This window comes from Chlorella variabilis, assembly GCF_000147415.1.
Source record: "Chlorella variabilis unplaced genomic scaffold CHLNCscaffold_10, whole genome shotgun sequence".
NCBI classification, from domain to species: domain Eukaryota; kingdom Viridiplantae; phylum Chlorophyta; class Trebouxiophyceae; order Chlorellales; family Chlorellaceae; genus Chlorella; species Chlorella variabilis.
In genome coordinates, this window is record NW_005435078.1 from 58352 (window position 1) to 73355 (window position 15004).

The 15004-nt window shown below is 68.2% G+C and overlaps 6 protein-coding genes across 6 annotated transcripts; 3 read left to right on the forward strand and 3 right to left on the reverse strand.

Moving 5' to 3' along the window:
• The first annotated feature begins 3219 nt into the window (after positions 1-3219).
• Positions 3220-5058, forward strand: CHLNCDRAFT_59670 (hypothetical protein). The gene is made up of 6 exons (XM_005847475.1): positions 3220-3339; positions 3503-3664; positions 3844-3957; positions 4202-4276; positions 4477-4552; positions 4750-5058. Exons 1-6 carry the CDS (start codon positions 3304-3306, stop codon positions 4845-4847), a joined length of 561 nt encoding a protein of 186 aa, XP_005847537.1. The 5' UTR covers positions 3220-3303; the 3' UTR covers positions 4848-5058.
• A 182-nt stretch (positions 5059-5240) lies between these two features.
• CHLNCDRAFT_133727 (hypothetical protein) lies at positions 5241-5596 on the reverse strand (the record flags this gene model as incomplete). Its single annotated transcript, XM_005847646.1, has 2 exons — positions 5241-5302; positions 5419-5596. 2 exons carry the CDS (start codon positions 5594-5596, stop codon positions 5241-5243), a joined length of 240 nt encoding a protein of 79 aa, XP_005847708.1.
• A 52-nt stretch (positions 5597-5648) lies between these two features.
• Positions 5649-6201, reverse strand: CHLNCDRAFT_133728 (hypothetical protein; the record flags this gene model as incomplete). Its single annotated transcript, XM_005847647.1, has 2 exons — positions 5649-6050; positions 6172-6201. The coding sequence occupies 2 exons, from the start codon at positions 6199-6201 to the stop codon at positions 5649-5651; spliced, it is 432 nt and encodes a 143-aa protein (XP_005847709.1).
• A 751-nt stretch (positions 6202-6952) lies between these two features.
• Positions 6953-11110, reverse strand: CHLNCDRAFT_133729 (hypothetical protein; the record flags this gene model as incomplete). The annotated part of the gene is made up of 9 exons (XM_005847648.1): positions 6953-7111; positions 7281-7551; positions 7741-7894; positions 8077-8231; positions 8500-8604; positions 8829-9202; positions 9379-9562; positions 9989-10806; positions 10991-11110. The coding sequence occupies 9 exons, from the start codon at positions 11108-11110 to the stop codon at positions 6953-6955; spliced, it is 2340 nt and encodes a 779-aa protein (XP_005847710.1).
• A 522-nt stretch (positions 11111-11632) lies between these two features.
• Positions 11633-12956, forward strand: CHLNCDRAFT_12869 (hypothetical protein; the record flags this gene model as incomplete). The annotated part of the gene is made up of 5 exons (XM_005847476.1): positions 11633-11727; positions 11880-12019; positions 12210-12312; positions 12512-12620; positions 12849-12956. Coding segments are annotated over 5 exons (555 nt in total), but the record flags the coding sequence as incomplete, so codon positions are not given.
• Positions 12957-13683: 727 nt separating this feature from the next.
• On the forward strand, positions 13684-14858 carry CHLNCDRAFT_133731 (hypothetical protein; the record flags this gene model as incomplete). Its single annotated transcript, XM_005847477.1, has 3 exons — positions 13684-14193; positions 14510-14588; positions 14833-14858. 3 exons carry the CDS (start codon positions 13684-13686, stop codon positions 14856-14858), a joined length of 615 nt encoding a protein of 204 aa, XP_005847539.1.
• Between the last annotated feature and the right edge of the window lie 146 nt (positions 14859-15004).

Sequence of the window (15004 nt, forward strand, 5' to 3'; positions counted from 1 at the left end):
TGCCCTCCCTCCTTGCTCCCACGGGTGCAGCCCCAGGACCTCCCCACCACGCTGGAGGGCGCCCAGCTGGCGGCAGCGGTGGCGTCCGCCTTTGGCGCGGAACCTTACATCCAGTGCAACGGGTGAGGGCTGGGGCGAATCCCCTGCCGGCAAGATGCGCTCATGCCCGCGGCAGGCCCGCGCGTGCTGCTCCCGCCTGTGTAAGCCCCCGCCGCGCGTGCAACCGCGCATGTCGCTGACCGGCCGCGCTTCGTCCCCTGCCCCGCAGGCCCGCGCTGGCCAGCGTGCTGATGTGCTTTGATGCCGCCAGCGTGGGCGCCGAGGGCGGCCCCTCCCTGGTGGACTGCCCCTGGACACCGGATGTGCTGTGCGACGGCGAGCTGGCAGTCCCGCGCGGCGGCCAGGTGCGTGCTGGCAAGGGCAGCAGCATGAGGTGACAGCGGAAGGGGCCCCACAATGAGGGCCAGCCTGTCAGTGAGGGGCCAGCCACCGCTTGGAAGCAGGCCCCTGCCCCAGCCAGCGGTGCGGCCCCTCCCTGCATGCCTAACACAGCCGCCTTGACCGTGCGATGCAGGGCGTGGGCGACTGCGCCGCTTACTATGTCGCCTCTCCCGTGGATCTCAACAGCCTGGCTGCCGCCCCGGTGGCGGTGCCCGCGGCGGCGCCCACGCCCGCCCCGGGCGCCGCGCCGGCGGCCCAGCCTGCCGCCCAGCCCGCGGCTCAGCCGCAGCCCGACAGCAGCACCCCAGCGTCCGCACCTGCGGAGGGCGAGGTGCCTGCTCCCACACCGTCGGACACCGGCGGCGACGACGGCAGCGCCGCCGCGCCCTCTGCAGAACAGGAGCAGGCAAGCACTCCGGCCCCGGCCCCAGCCACTGAAGACGGTGCGGCGGGAGGCGCGTCTGGCGGCGCGTCTGATGGCGGCGAGACCAGCAGCGACACTCAGTCTAGCGGCGGGGATGGGACCAGCGGAGACGGCAGCGACAGCAGCGAGTCAGGCGAGGGCAGCAGCGGGCAGACGAGCGGCGAGGTGTCCGGCTCACCCGCAGCCGACCCCGGCGCTGCTGATACCGCGACCAGCGACGACAGCGGCGGCGGCACCAGCACCGGCAGCATGATGACTGCGCTGGGCGCGGGCATCGCTGGCGGCGTGGTCCTGGGTCTGGCAGGTGTGTGGGCCCGCTGCCTGCGCCGGCGTCTCAAGTCTCTACCCTGCTGCACGCACCAGCTGCCGGTGCTGGGACCCTGCCTCATGGCCGCCTGGCCGTCGCTGCTCCCCACCCTTGCTCCTCACCCGATCGGCGCTCTCCCACCCCTGTCCTGCCCACAGTCTTCGGCGGCGGCTACATCATCTGGAGCCGGCGCAAACGGGCTGCGCAGAGCGTGGCGCACGGCGCCGCCGTTGCGGACCCCGAGAAGGGCTGCCAGGTCAGCACCAGCGGCGGCTCCATGTCCTCCTGGAGCAGCAGCAGCGGGGACAAGCGCCCCGACAGCCGCGCCTCAGGCCCGCCTTCCAGCACAGGCGGCAGCAGCGGCGCCAAGCGTAGCAGCAGCAGCGGCGCGGCCGGGAAGCGGCCGGAGCGGGGCGCCGCCGCGCTGCTGGCGCGCCTGGACAGCAGCAACAGCCTGCCGCGGCGGCAGGACAGCCAGGGCAGCATGCAGAGCAGCCCCGGAGGCAGCAGGCTGTACCGCCAGACCAGCAACGTCAGCGCAGCCGGCTCAGCCAACTCGCCCTCCAAGGTGTACCGCCAGCCGGGCGGCCCACAGGCGGCAGCCACCAGCCCGGCCGGCAGTGGCAAGCTGCATCGCCAGAAGAGCTCCAGCGGCCGCTTCTACGTGCAGGAGAGCGCCAACGGCGGCGGGCGGCTGTCCCACCAGGGCAGCATCGGCGGCGAGGGCACCCCCACGCGCAGCCCCTCCAATCTGTCCCGCCAGGACAGCGCGGGCGGCGGCTCCCGCAGCCCCGGCCGCCTGTACAGCCAGCCCAGCGGCGGCCGCGCCGCGGCCGCGGCAGCCGCCGCCTCGGCGGGCGCTATGGCCGGCATGCCATGGGCTGTCGGGCCCTCCTCTGAGGAAGGCTGGACCGACAACCCTCTGGCCGAGGCGGAGCCAGCAGCCGGCTCTGCCAAGCAGGGCAGCTTTATGGCGCGCACGCGCAGTCCGTCTGAGAAGAGCCTGTCCTCGTTCCGCCTGCCCGCGGTCAGCGAGTGAGCTTGCTCGCACCGCCAGCCCGCCTCCCTCCGGCTGGCGACCCAGAGACACAGAGATAGTTCAGCCTAACGGGCCTTCAGCCCAGGAACCCAATTCCTCCCAGATGCCCCCACCCCGGGCTGCCTGTGCCAGTAGGCCAGCAGCCTGGGTGGGGCCCTCTTCAGCTTTTACCCCTCCACACACTTTAGGAGTCTACCTGGAGACCCCGGTAGCGCCCCATGGTCGTGCCTGCCATTGCAGGCGCGCCCGCGCGCTGCCGCTCTCGCTGAGAAAGAACCCCACGCTCCCCTTGCTGCACACAGTTTGCTCGCTTCCTTAAGCTGCCCCCCCTGCTCGCGACCCGCCGCCCCTTGTGAGTAGTGCGTGCCGATGTCCGCCCGATTTGAGGGAGAATTTGAGAACGCTGCGCACCCCCACCCCATTTACCTGCTGCACACATTGCCCCATGCATGCATCCCTGCACCTTTGCACGATTGCACCCCTTCCACCCCCTGCTCCCTTCCTGCTCTGCTCTGCCTGCTGTCGTCACCAGTGACGGCCTGCTCTTGTACAGCCACCGGATTGGTCCCTCATTCCTCCTTTCTCAACTTCCAGCCCCTCGCTACCCCAGCCTGCTTTTTGGACCGGCACGGCCTTGCACAGCGCGGAACCCCCTCAATGAGTGTAACTGCCCTTCCAGAAGCAACCGTGCAGGTGCTGCGAAAAGGCACACGTGCGGCCTGCGCCCTGCGCCGTGGTTGGCGAAGCAGAGAAGCGATCGCTGCTGCTGCTGAAACCATTGCAGGACAGGCACTGGAAGCCTCACCAATGCGCCTGCAGAGCAACAGCGCGTCAGGGCCCAGCAGCTGTGCCCCCTCGCTGCAACTGCCCCGCAGCACTCAAAAGCGCCGACTGTCCGCCACCTGGCCGCCGCCCGCTGGTTCCAGTAGCATCGGCATCAGGAGGCGTTTGTGCGACGCGTGAATTTGATCGCCTGCGCATTGTTTGCGCCTACAGTTTCTCGCTCCCCATTCCTGCGCACAGCCGAAAAAGCCTTGCCGACCCACAGCTTCCAGCCTCATCCCCACGCATTCCCATCGCCTCAGGCATTACATGGGAAGCACCATGTCTACCGGAAGCAGCAAACCGGTGAGCCACCGCGATCGCGGTGCAGCACAGCAAACGCCAAGCAGCGCCACACAATTCAGCCGTGCACACTTGCACATGATCGGACCGAGACAGAGAGCTACTTCAACGCACCCGGCACCAGCTTGTCACCTTCGCCGGCGCCTGCCGCTGCTCTGCCCTGCAGGCGCAGTGGCCGCCCGCCACCAGGCAGCCCGACGAGCAGCTGGCCACCTTTGCGGGCGGCTGCTTCTGGTCTGTGGAGCTGGCCTTCCAGCGCGTGCCAGGCGTGGTGGCCACAGCCGTGGGATACTCACAGGGCCACGTTGACCATCCCACCTATGAACAGGTACGGCGGCCTGCCTGGGGGTCGCTGCTCCTCGCTTGCCGCCAGTCTCGGTGCTCGCTGCGCCTGGCAGGGCTTTGCCACGAAGTGCTGGAGCGGCGGCTGAAGCAGGTGCTGCTGGTTTGATGGACCAACTGCCGTGGGCGGTGCTGACGCCACCGTCGGTCCCCGGGCCAGTGCAGGTGTGCAGCGGGCGGACGGGGCACACTGAGGCGGTACAGCTGACGTACCGGCCCTCAGAGGTCACCTATGACCAGCTGTGCGACGCTTTCTTCAAGAAGATCAACCCCATGCAGGTGCGGTGGGTGGGCGGTGGTGGCGGTGTGTGTGTGTGTGTGTGTGTGTGTGTGTGTGATGCGTGGGTTTATATTCTGGTGGTGCGCCTATCAGCGCGGTGCTGCGTGCCTGCGGGCAGAGCACGGAGACGCTGACCAGCGCAGCCTGCTTTCCAACAGCAGTTGGCCCCGGGCGCGAGAGCTGCTCTCCGCACAGCGCTCACCGCTCCCAGCCACCTGCCTGTGCCGCCCTCTGCGCCCGCAGAAGAATGGGCAGGGCAACGATCACGGCAGCCAGTACCGTACCGGCATCTACTGGCACAACGAGGAGCAGCAGAAGGTGGGCCTTTGGGACCGAGCTTTGCTGCAGTGGGCATCGCACGCTGCCTGGACATGCAGCAAGCTCACCAACGGACGGCAGGCAGGGTGCCTGCCATGGTGGCATGCATGGCACGTGACCTGGGGTAGCCTCGCCGCTCGCCCTTGCTGATTGATGCTGCCTGTGCCTTGCACTCTGGCCCACCCTGCCGAGTGTTGCAGGTGGCGCAGGCGCGGGTGGCGGCCATCCCGGGCTGTGCAGTGGAGGCTGAGGCGTTCAAGAGCTTCTGGCCAGCAGGTGGGCGCCTCTGCCTGCCCGCCTGCCTGCCTGGCCACCTGCTCTACATGCTGCTCAGCATGAAGTACTTGCAGTGGCCTGATGCCGCCGTCCTTTGCCGGGACCTGCCTGGGCATCCCCAGCGCTGCCCCCTCCTTGCGTCAATGTGTGTGTGCTCACCTTGCCCCAACCTTGTGCTCCTCCTCACGTTTCTGCAGAGGAGTATCACCAGCAGTACCTCGAGAAGGGAGGGCGCGGCGGGCGCGGGCAGTGCGCCGCCAAGGGCTGCACAGACCCCATCCGCTGCTACGGGTGAAGCCCAGAGCCAGCTGATCGTCACTGATGTGGGCTCTGCCTGCAGCTGTTGGCAGGCGCCAAAGACGCCGCGGCGGCGCAGCACGAGCCGCCTGGCATGAGTTCAGGTGTTGCCTGGCACAGCTCATGCACATAAATTTCATGCCTTCTGCCTTTCTGATGTGTCACTTTCTGCGGAATGGATGTACAATAGCAGTGTAATATACTCACTGAAGGACAGCGCAATGTGGAGCTGCCCAGCAAGAAGATTGTGCAGCAGATGAATTCAGGTGGCGATTGCAGCGGCCCCTGAAAATAATAAACATGGAGGCCAATCTTATTGCTGAAAGAGCACAGCAGCAAGCACCACATGAGAAACCAAGCGAGAAGCAGGGAAGAGAACACGAAGCCGCGCTCAGCCTCTCCCGTTCCCCTCCGGCACGTCTGGCGCCGCTGCGCCATTTGCAGTCGCTTTCTCTGCAGCGAATGGCGGCCACAGCAGTGAGATACAGAGGGGCACCACCGAAGCAGCAGCCCCGGCAGGAAGGGCGCAATTGTGGCCACCAGCCCGCGAGCCACGCCCCTCCGCCCACCTGCTCTGGCGGCGGTGGCGCTCAGCAGCAGCTGCGCGACCTCGGGGTGCCCATACTCATCCGCCACGCTGGCGGGGGTTGTGAAGGAGGTCGGCGGCACGGTGAGGTGCGCGCCCGGGTCCGCGCCGGCCGCCAGCAGCGCCCGCACGATGATCTTGTCGCCCCCCGCGGCCGCCATGTGCCAGGCGCGAATGCCGGTGGATGGAAGGGCCTTCCCATCCACCCCCGCCTTACAGCAGCGGCCCCACGCAGCCTTCTGCGCGGGCCAGCCCTTCCCCGTCGGGGGGGCACTCGGACAGCAGCGCCCCGCCCAGGAGCTGGGACAGCACCGCCAGGCACATGTCGCGCCCGCCGCCCGCCGCCACGTGCAGCGGCGTCAGCCCGTCCACAGACTTGCCCCCGTGGCTGGCCCCTCTCCGCAGCAGCCTGTCCACGCATTCCTCATGACCGCTGCCGGCGGCCAGGTGCATGGCGGTCCAGCCGTGGCTGTCGGTGGCGTCCAGGTTGCAACCGGGGGTGTCCAGGGCACGGCCCAGCCGGCCCAGGTCGCCGTCGGCGGCCGCCTGGAGCAGCTCGGTGGCCGCCGCCGCGGCTGCCTGGCTGCCTGGGTCTGGCGGCGAGCGCTCCCCTAACTGCGCACACAGCAAGGCGGGCCGCAGGGCAGGGCACTGTGCTGCCTGGAGGCAGGCGGGGCAGGCTGGAGAGGCAGGAGCGGCCACGTGTAGGCGACTTCAACCGAGGGGCGGCACTCACACAGAGACAGAGCTGGGACAGGAGGGTCATAGCCCTAATCTAACGCTAACTGATTCAACACCGCTTCACCTTCCTGCACACAGTGATAGCATGGTGGCAACATGGCCAGGGCGGCAGCGAACGGCGACAGCGGAGGAGTTGGCGGAGTTGGAAGCTGGTGGCTCGCGCTACACAGTGTCGGTGGCATTGTGCGCGGCCGGCACGCACTCCTAGGCGTCGTGCAGAGGTGTCGCAGGCGGGTTGGGAGCAGTAAAGCAATCGTCCACCGAGGGCTTTGGCCGATCTCTTCCTGGCTCCCTGCTTGCCTCGCCACCGTCGCACTTGGATAGGTGGGAGACAGAGGAGATGTCACTGGCACAAGATGGCGGGCAGCGTTGCGCTAGCCGCATTCATGGCGTGGGCCTTCTACCGAGGCCAGGACAGCTAGGCGGCCCTTCCTCCTTGATGATCACGGATGTCCTTTAGCTAGGGAGGGCCTTACTAATCCACTGAGGAAGCAGCGATAGCCCTCCGCCATGCATGAGCCACCATCCGCCCCTCCCGCCCGCCGCTTCCGCCGCCGGATCGACGGCGCCAGGTTTGAGCAAACAGGCCTTCCAGGACGAGCACGAGAACTTAGGAATGGATGATGGATCATAGGTCACAAATTAACCGTTCTCGGATCAAAGCCGGCCAACTCGGTTGCAACACCGCACCAGAAGGGTCGGTGCCAACTCAACTCTCAAAGCGCAATCAAATGCCGGCAAGCTCGCACACCGCCCATGGCCGCCCCGCCGGCACCTCACTGCTTGCGGGTGTAGGGGTTGGGCACGAAGCGGAAGGGCCCCTCCTCAGGCGGGAAGTCGGTGGGCTGCTCCGGGTCCAGCAGGCGGTTGGAGGGGTGCAAGATGCCGGCCCAGGCGGCGTCGCTGGCGTGCACTGTGCCCCGCACAGTGCTCTCCTGCGATGAACATGAGAGGGGTGGGGAGAGATGAGTCGCAGAGGCGGGTAGTGTGACACAACTGGTTGCCAAGGACAAGCAAAATGATGATCCCTGCCGCCTGACGATGAGGGACCAGCTGCATGCCGCCACGCCAGCCAGCCAGCCATGCTGCCACCCAGAGCCTCACCCGCACTTCCAGGCTGGCGGTGCCGTCGGCCAGGATGGCGTGGGAGGGCCCGCCCGCCACGGAGGCCGCCTGCAGCGTCGCCCGGCCAGCATCCCACAGCCACACCCCGCCCACACACTGCTCGATGGTGCCTCCCGTAACGGCGGCACTTGCGCCGCCGCTCACGTCCACGCCGGGGCCCTTGCAGTCGCGCAGCGTGCATGCTGTGAGGGACAGGCGGGCCGCGTCCATTGCCAAAGCACCCTCCTCGGCACACTCGCTGATGATGCAGCTGCGGGGCAGTTGGGGCAGGGCAGGGCGGGAGGGTGGACTTGTGTGGTGACAGCGGGGAGGCAAGAGTGCCATGGGATGTCTCGCCAGCAAGCTTGGGAGCGCTAGGCCAGGCGGCAGCAGCTGCAGGTGGGCCCCTGCCCGCTCCTTCCCTCCGTTTATCTCTGCTCCAAGCCTGCCGCCCGCTCACCCCTGCAGTACCGGCGCCGCCGCCTCCATGGCCCTCACGCCCTGCTCCCCGCACTTGGTGATGGTGCAGCGCTCCAGGCGCGGCGCGCTGCTGCCGAGCGCCTTCACCCCGCACTTCTTGCCAGACAGCTCGCAGCGCAGGAAGGTGGGGGCGGCTGGAGAGGGGCGTGGGAGGCGGGGCGGGCGGGCAGGCAGGCGGTGTGAGCCGTGTGGCGTGCACTGTACAGCACAACACAGCACAGCACAGCACGACCGCTCCCAGCGCCCCTGTCCTGCCATAGGCGAACATCAGCCCCGCCACGTCCCCGCCCGCCCACCCGCCCACCCGCCCACCAACCCGCGCCGCCAACGTTGACGGCGTCGTCGCCGCTGCACTTGATGCGGCAGCCGGCGACCAGCGGGCTGGGGTGCGCGCCGGGCGGCCCCTCCACCAGCAGCGCCTCCCGGAGGCCGGTAAAGTCAATGTCCAGGTTGCGCAGCACCACGCCGCCCCTGCAGAGGGAGGGGGGGCTATACTCTAAGCCTGCGCTGCAAGCTTGGCCTTGCTCACATATGGACTGTGAACCCTCCCACGCAAGCAAGCAAGGCAAGCATGGGCAAGACAGGGCTAAGGGGGGTGGCCGGCAGTGCAGCAGGCACCAGCCAGGGGCAGCCCCACACCATCCACCTGCCACCTGCCACCTGTACAGACACCAGGCATGACAGACACCAAACATATGTAGGCGCACACTGGCAGTCAGCAGGGCCACACACCGCCCACCTGACGATTCGGAAGGCGGGCACGTTTGCCCGCTGGTCCAGCACTGCGTCCCCCAGCACCCCTTCCCCTTCAATCAGCAGCCGCTTGGCCACGGTCACGCACTCGCTGCAGCAGGGCAGGGCGGGGCAGGGAAGGGCAGGGCGGGGCAGGGCAGGGAAGGGCAGGGACAGAGGTAGGTGAGGCGGGGCCGGAAGCCGGGCGCTGGCTGCCCCAGCAACACCAAGCGCCAGGAGCAGCATCAGCGGCAGGAGCCACTGCCAGCCCCGGCTGGTGCAGCGCAAGCAGCCCACGGTCCCCATCGCTGCCAGTGCGCCCGCCCGCCGCCTCACCCCATGCCGTTGTGCGTGCCGCAGCGCAGCAGGATGCGGTCGCCGTCGCGCGCCGCCTCCACAGCCTCCCGCACGCTGCGGAAGCTGGTGCGCCGCCGCTTGCCCGCCTCGCCCGCCTGGTGGTAATCCCACGCCACCAGCGTATCCCCGGCAGAGGCCCCGCTGCCGGCCCGGCCATCACCATTCGCGGCCCCGGCCGCCACCAGCGCCCCACCGCCGTTGCCGCCGCCGCCGCCGCCGCCACCGCCGCCGCTGCTGCTGGGCAGCGGCAGGTGCGTCACCACCCCAATCGTGTCCTCGTCTTCCGGACCGTCCAGCTCAGGCACGTGCGGTGCAGCGCGCCCCATCCATGCGTCCTTGCCCGCGCTGCGCACCTGCGGGGGCAGCAACGGTGTGTTGCTGTTGAGTGGATGTGGGGCATGGGACCTTGCACCAGGGCAGCATGCTGCCAGGCTGACCTAGGCCGGCAAGCATGCGGACTGCGGCCCCAACCTGCCGGCCGCAGGCAAGGGCGAGCTCCCCTTATCATTTCCTCCCCACAGCACCTCACCTCCAGCTGCAGCCCATCGTAGCCAGCCAGGCTGCCCACCCGCGCCGCCGCCACCGCCGTCCGGTCCAGCAGCGGAGTGAACTCGGTGTGGCCTTCCGAGTTTTTGGGAGCCAGTGCATGGCCCTGCCGGCAGGCCGCCACCGCCGCCGCCCACTGGCGCTGCGCCAGCTTGGCCTGTGCCAGCCTGCGGGAGGAGCGCATGGGGGTGGTGCCGCTGGGTGAGGCACTCACAGGTGCCTGCACGGTGCCCAAGGGGTGCCCCTGGTGGTGACTGTGGCTATGCTCTAAGCGGCAGCAGGCGGAGTAGAGAAGGCTGAGTTAGCAGCCCGCCACACCACCTCCCAACCACAACGGCAGCAGCACCTGTACAGTGGCTTGGGCCAGCTCGGGTGCAGGCGGTGAGCCAGCAGCGCATCGACAGCCGCCTGTGGCCAGATGCAGAGCACAAGGCAGTTGTCAGTGGTGGAGTGATTGTGACGGGGGCATCAGACTCAGTGTTGATGGTGAGGACAGCAGCGAACACAGGAAGCATGCTGCAACTAGATGCAGGGTATGCTGCAGTAGTTCCCCAAGCAGCTGCCACTGGTGCCATCGCCAGCTAGCTGAACACCGCGCCCTGCCTGCCCCTCTTGCCTCCTCGTTTCGCTTCAGGCGCAGCAGTGCGTGTGCGCGGTTGCTGTGCAGGGTGGCCAGCAGCTGGTGCCCGGTCGCCTCCCGCTGGCCCTCTGCAGCCGGGTGCTGCTGGTGCGAAGGAGGGTCGCCCTGCTGGTCCTGCTGCGCAGGCTGAGGCGCCGCCTGCAGAGGCGCCGCCTGCTGTGCAGCGCGCCGAGACTGCTTGCAGGCACTCAGGGCCTCGCTGTAGCACCTGACAGCCCCCTCAAAGTCGCCTGCCTTGAGACAGATGTTGCCCTGCTCCTTCAGCTGCAGGATGGAGGCGCCGGCACCGCCAAAGGCAGCCATGTCGGTGTCGGCTGCCGGCACCCGCGCCGCCGCACCAGCCTGCGCGGGGCTGCTGTCCCACACCACCTTGCAGGCTAGCCCCTCATCATCATCATCCTCGCCTTGACCGCCCGGCTGCTGCTGTCGGCCGGCCGCCTGCCAGTGGCTTCGCTGCAAGGCTGCGCCCGCCCCTCCTGCTGGGCTGGCAGGTGCAGGCTCATCGTCATCATCGACCACTTCCTGCTGACGCAGCGCCTTCTCTTCACCCGCTGAAGATGCTGCTGCTGCTGCTGTGGCTATCCCATTTCCAGTGGGCTGCTCCGTGCTGCCCAGAGAAAGCTTGCCAACTGCCTCCTCCGCCGCCCGCCCCGGCGCCGACTGAACTTGGATGGCAGCTGCATCGGCCGCAGCTGCGGAGGGCTTGCCAGCTGTGCAGAGGGCGGTTTTTGCCACGCGCTGCGAGTCTGCGCTGCTGCAGCGGCTGCTGGCCTGCATCAGCAGAGGAGCAGCCGAACACTTTGTGGCAAGAAGCCGCATCGGCAGATGCAAAGACTCTGGGTGCATGACAGTCTCCGATGTCAGGCCCGGCTCCCACAGCCGCATCCCGCACATTCTTGGCAGCCCACAGCCAACCGTTGGTCTATGGGCAGCACCACACCTGGCTGGCACCCACCTGGCTCTTGGCCTGCCGGCTCTCCCGCTCCATCGCCCGCACTTCATACGCCTTGCGCCACCGGTGCTCAAACACCTCCTCCACGCTAGCCTTCTTGCCGTGATGCGCGGTGGTCGGCATCGGTGGCGCGGCCTGCAACGCGGGGGCTTAGCACCGGGACTTGGGGTGAGGAGGCGGCAATGGCTGGCGGGGGCGCCGGCGGTTGCTGGCGGGGGCGCAGCCGGGGACGCTGCGTCAGATTGTGCGCCGGACGCGATGTGTGAGGCGGCCGTGCAGCGGGCCGGGGGCTGCCAGCCTGCTCACCGGCTCCTCTGCGTGACTGCGCATGATGGCGGAGGCCGTCTCGGGACTTGCTGGACACGTCGAGACCTTAGAGAAGAGTTTGTTGGATGCACGACGTCCCTGGCGGTGCAGAAGACGGGGGGCTGCTCCTGGAGATGAGGTCAAACGCGCTTCATTTGAGGCAAGGAGCGTAGCATGGGGCAGCATGGGTTGGCAGTCATACTTTTGCGTCGAATCGCACCTCGAAGACGGCCAAACATACGTTGCAAAGGGCCCACCGGCATCCCTCCAGCAGCACCCACTCCCATCCCCCATCCCGATCACCACCTGCGTGCACCAGCCGCTATGGCCCAGCTGGCGGTGTACCCGGTAGGTAACTACACCTTTGGGTCCAAGCCGCCCAAGTTTGAGAAGGACTCGTCCGTGACGCAGCGCTTGGAGCGCCTCAAGGAGAAGTGAGGAGCTGCCCGCAGCATAGGGAGAAGGAGGGACGCCGCGCAGGGCCTTCGCGATGGGCGCTGGGCAGCCGCGGTGGTGCCGCCGCCGCCTGCGCCTTGTGTCGCCCGCAATCAGCAGCTTACCTCCCTCCCATGCTCCTGCCTTGCAGGTATGCACGCGAGGGCCTGCGGCGATCCGTGGAGGCAGTGCTGGTGGTGCACGAGCACGGCCATCCGCACGTGCTGGTGCTGCAGATGGGGGCCTCCTTCTTCAAGCTGCCCGGCGGGCGGCTGCGGCCTGGGGAGGACGGTGCGTGTGGCCCGCTGGGCGCTGCCAGGCTGCTTGCGGCCTCGGCACAGCCTCCCCCAGGCTGCTGCATCCCAGCCACTGCCAAGGGCCCCGCTGTGCCGCCGGCGTGTCTTGTCCTGCCGCCCAGCCTTCCTCGTGCCTGCGCACCCCACCACCAGCCTGCCTGCTTGCGCCCGCCTGCCTGGTGTAGAAGCTGAGGGCATGCTGCGCAAGCTGCACAGCCTGCTGGCGCCGCCGGCTGAAAATATGCGGCCCGACTGGCGGGTGTCCGACCTGCTGGGCACGTGGTGGAGGTGCGCCTGCTGCTGCTGCGCACGCAGAATGTGCCGTGTTCCTTCTGGCGGGGTGACTGCGCCTGCTGTCCATCGTGGTCCCTCTGGGCTGCGGCAGATGGCGCATGCAGCACCTGCCTGCCTGAGCTAAGGGAGCCACGCAGCCCAGCCCAGCCCGCTGCCGAGTTGGTGCGTGTTGCGTGTTGAGCCCTTTCCGCAGGCCCAACTTTGAAAACATGATGTACCCGTACTGTCCAGCCCACGTGGCCCGCCCCAAGGAGGTCAAGCGCCTCTTCCTCATCGCCCTGCCAGAGCGCTGCTACCTGTCGGTGAGGCGGCAGCGTGTGTTGTGCGTGCCTCAGCGTCAGCCTCCCCGGCGGGCTGCCGCTGGCTGTGCCGTGCGCAGGCAGCCCCGTCTGCGGCATGCGTCTGCTGCTGCCGGCCGCCTGCTCTCCGTCTCCTGTCGCTGTCCACCTTCCCCATTGTGTCATCCTGCAACACCGTCGCCCCGAATGCCTGCCTCACTGCCTGCACTTGCATCTGTGCCGCCCCCCCAGGTGCCCAAGAACATGCGCCTGGTGGCTGTGCCGCTGTTTGAGCTGTACGACAACATCTCCCGCTACGGCCCCGTCATCTCATCCATCCCCGCCCTGCTTTCCCGCTTCAGCCTGGCCCTGGCCGGCCACGTGGCGCCCTCCCCTGCCGTGGCAGCCGCCGCGGCGGTGCAAGCAGCAGCCGCCGCCGCGCAGCAGCAGCAGCAGCAGCAGCAGCAGCAGATGGTGCAGTTTGGGCAGCAGGCTGCTGCTGCGGCGGCCGTGGCGCAGCAGCAACCCAAGGGCGGCATCACGGTGAGCCTGTCGGGGCCGGCAGAGGTGCCGCCACCGGCGCAGCAGCAGCAGCAGCCCATGCAGGTGGCCTACCAGCAGGCGGACGACGACCTGTTTGTTGACTTTGACGTATGAAATGGGCCCGGATCTCTCTGCGTCCCTGTAAAGTTTTCGTTGGCTGCGCCATCAAGATGAATGGCTGGCCCAGTGAAGGCAGGGAGCGACCTGCGGGGACGGGACGTGCAAGGCGGTGGGGCCGCTCTCTCCCCACTGGGCTCCCTCGCTCCCGCGCCGCCCAGCGGCCTCTGCCAATCGTGGGGCAGCCTTGGTTATTGCCAGGGAGCTGCATTGGCCGCCGAGAGGCAGAGACACAGAGAGGCCCCCAGCAGGCAGTGCAGCATCACAATTTTGTCCAACCCTGGCCCCGTCCATCGCCAGCACTGTTGCTCAGCCACATCCATCAGTCCCAGCTCCTTCTAAACCAGCCCCCCGCCCTAGCAGCGCTTCACCAGCATCGTGCCTGCATTGGCCACCCCCTCCAAACCTAAAGCTGGGCGCACCAGGGATGCTGCGGACTAGCCTGCAACGAGTCTGCAGCGCGGCTTGGGCCGCTAGCAGCGCAGCATGCACCGCCGGCGGGGGCCTGGCCCCAGCCGGCAGCAGCCTGGAGGCGGCGGCGCGCCAGCTGCTGCCAGCGGCCCGTGCAGCCCCCTGGCTGCGGCACTACAGCAGCAGCAGCGGCGATGAGCAGCGGGAGATCACCGACCCCACGGTGCTGGCCCTGTCCGAGCAGATATTGCAGCTCAACCTGCTGCAAGTGGCGGACCTCACAGAGATCTTGAAGAAGAAGCTGGGCATCGAGGCGCCGCCGATGATGGGCATGCCGATGGGGATGCCCATGGGCGGCGCCGCTGCCGCCGCTCCCCCGGCTGAGGCCGCCGCGCCAGCAGCTCCAGTGGAGGAGAAAACCGAGTTCACGCTGAAGCTGGAGGGCTACGATGCAGCCGCCAAGATCAAGGTCATCAAGGAGGTCCGAGCCATTACGGGGCTGGGGCTCAAGGAGGCGAAAGAGCTGGTGAGTGCAGGCGGCGCTGCAGCGGGCCCTGTGTCCGACCCCGCCTGCCTGCATGTTGCCCGTGTGGAGCGAGGCAGTGGGTGCATGCATGCTCATCCTGAATGCTTGCTTGTGCATGCTGCGGTCGCGGAGCCATGGGCGGAACGGCTGGTTTGACTGAAGCCAGCCGTGGCAGCGCCGCCTGTCCTGTCGGCCTGCTGCCAGGCCTTTTGCCGTCTTCCTCGCTCCTCTGCCCGTCACTCCAGCACGCAGGCCAGCTCGCGTCTTGACGCACCCCTGCCGCGCCGCGTGCCATGTCATCTCCCGCGGCCCGCAGGTGGAGGCTGCGCCCAAGGTAGTGAAGGAGGGCCTGAAGAAGGAGGAGGCCGAGGCGCTGCAGAAGACGCTGCTGGATGGTGAGCATGGGCTGTCGCTGCTGCCGCTGCCAGGCTGCTGCTGCTCCTGCCGCTGCTATGGCAGGCTGGCGCGGCGAGGGAGTTTTGCCGCCAATGCTACAGCCGATCCGCCGCTGGTGCCTGCTTGGCCGACTAGCAGGCGCGCTCTTGGCGGGTAGCTGGCGGCAGCAGCGGGCCGCCGCCTCCGTTGCGCTCGACCATGTGCGCTTGCTGACCCTGCCTGCCTCTGCATCCCTTGCTGCAGCCGGCGCCAAGGTTTCTCTGGACTAGCTGCGCCAGCAGTGCAGCGCTGCGTACTATGGGCACGGCAGCAGCAGCAGCAGCAGCAGCAGCAGCAGCAGCATGGACGCAAGGCGCCAGCGCCAGCACTTGCAGCCCTGCGCTTGCAGCGGTATCGCGGAGCCAGCTGCGGCGGC

Bases quoted from the DNA above. Each gene is read 5' to 3' on its own strand.
- CHLNCDRAFT_59670 (XM_005847475.1), top strand. From the start codon at position 3,304: ATGGGAAGCACCATGTCTACCGGAAGCAGCAAACCG. The intron at 3,340-3,502 runs GTGAGCCACCGC...TCTGCCCTGCAG, and splicing joins CTACCGGAAGCAGCAAACCG to GCGCAGTGGCCGCCCGCCAC. The intron at 3,958-4,201 runs GTGCGGTGGGTG...CTGCGCCCGCAG, and splicing joins AGAAGATCAACCCCATGCAG to AAGAATGGGCAGGGCAACGA.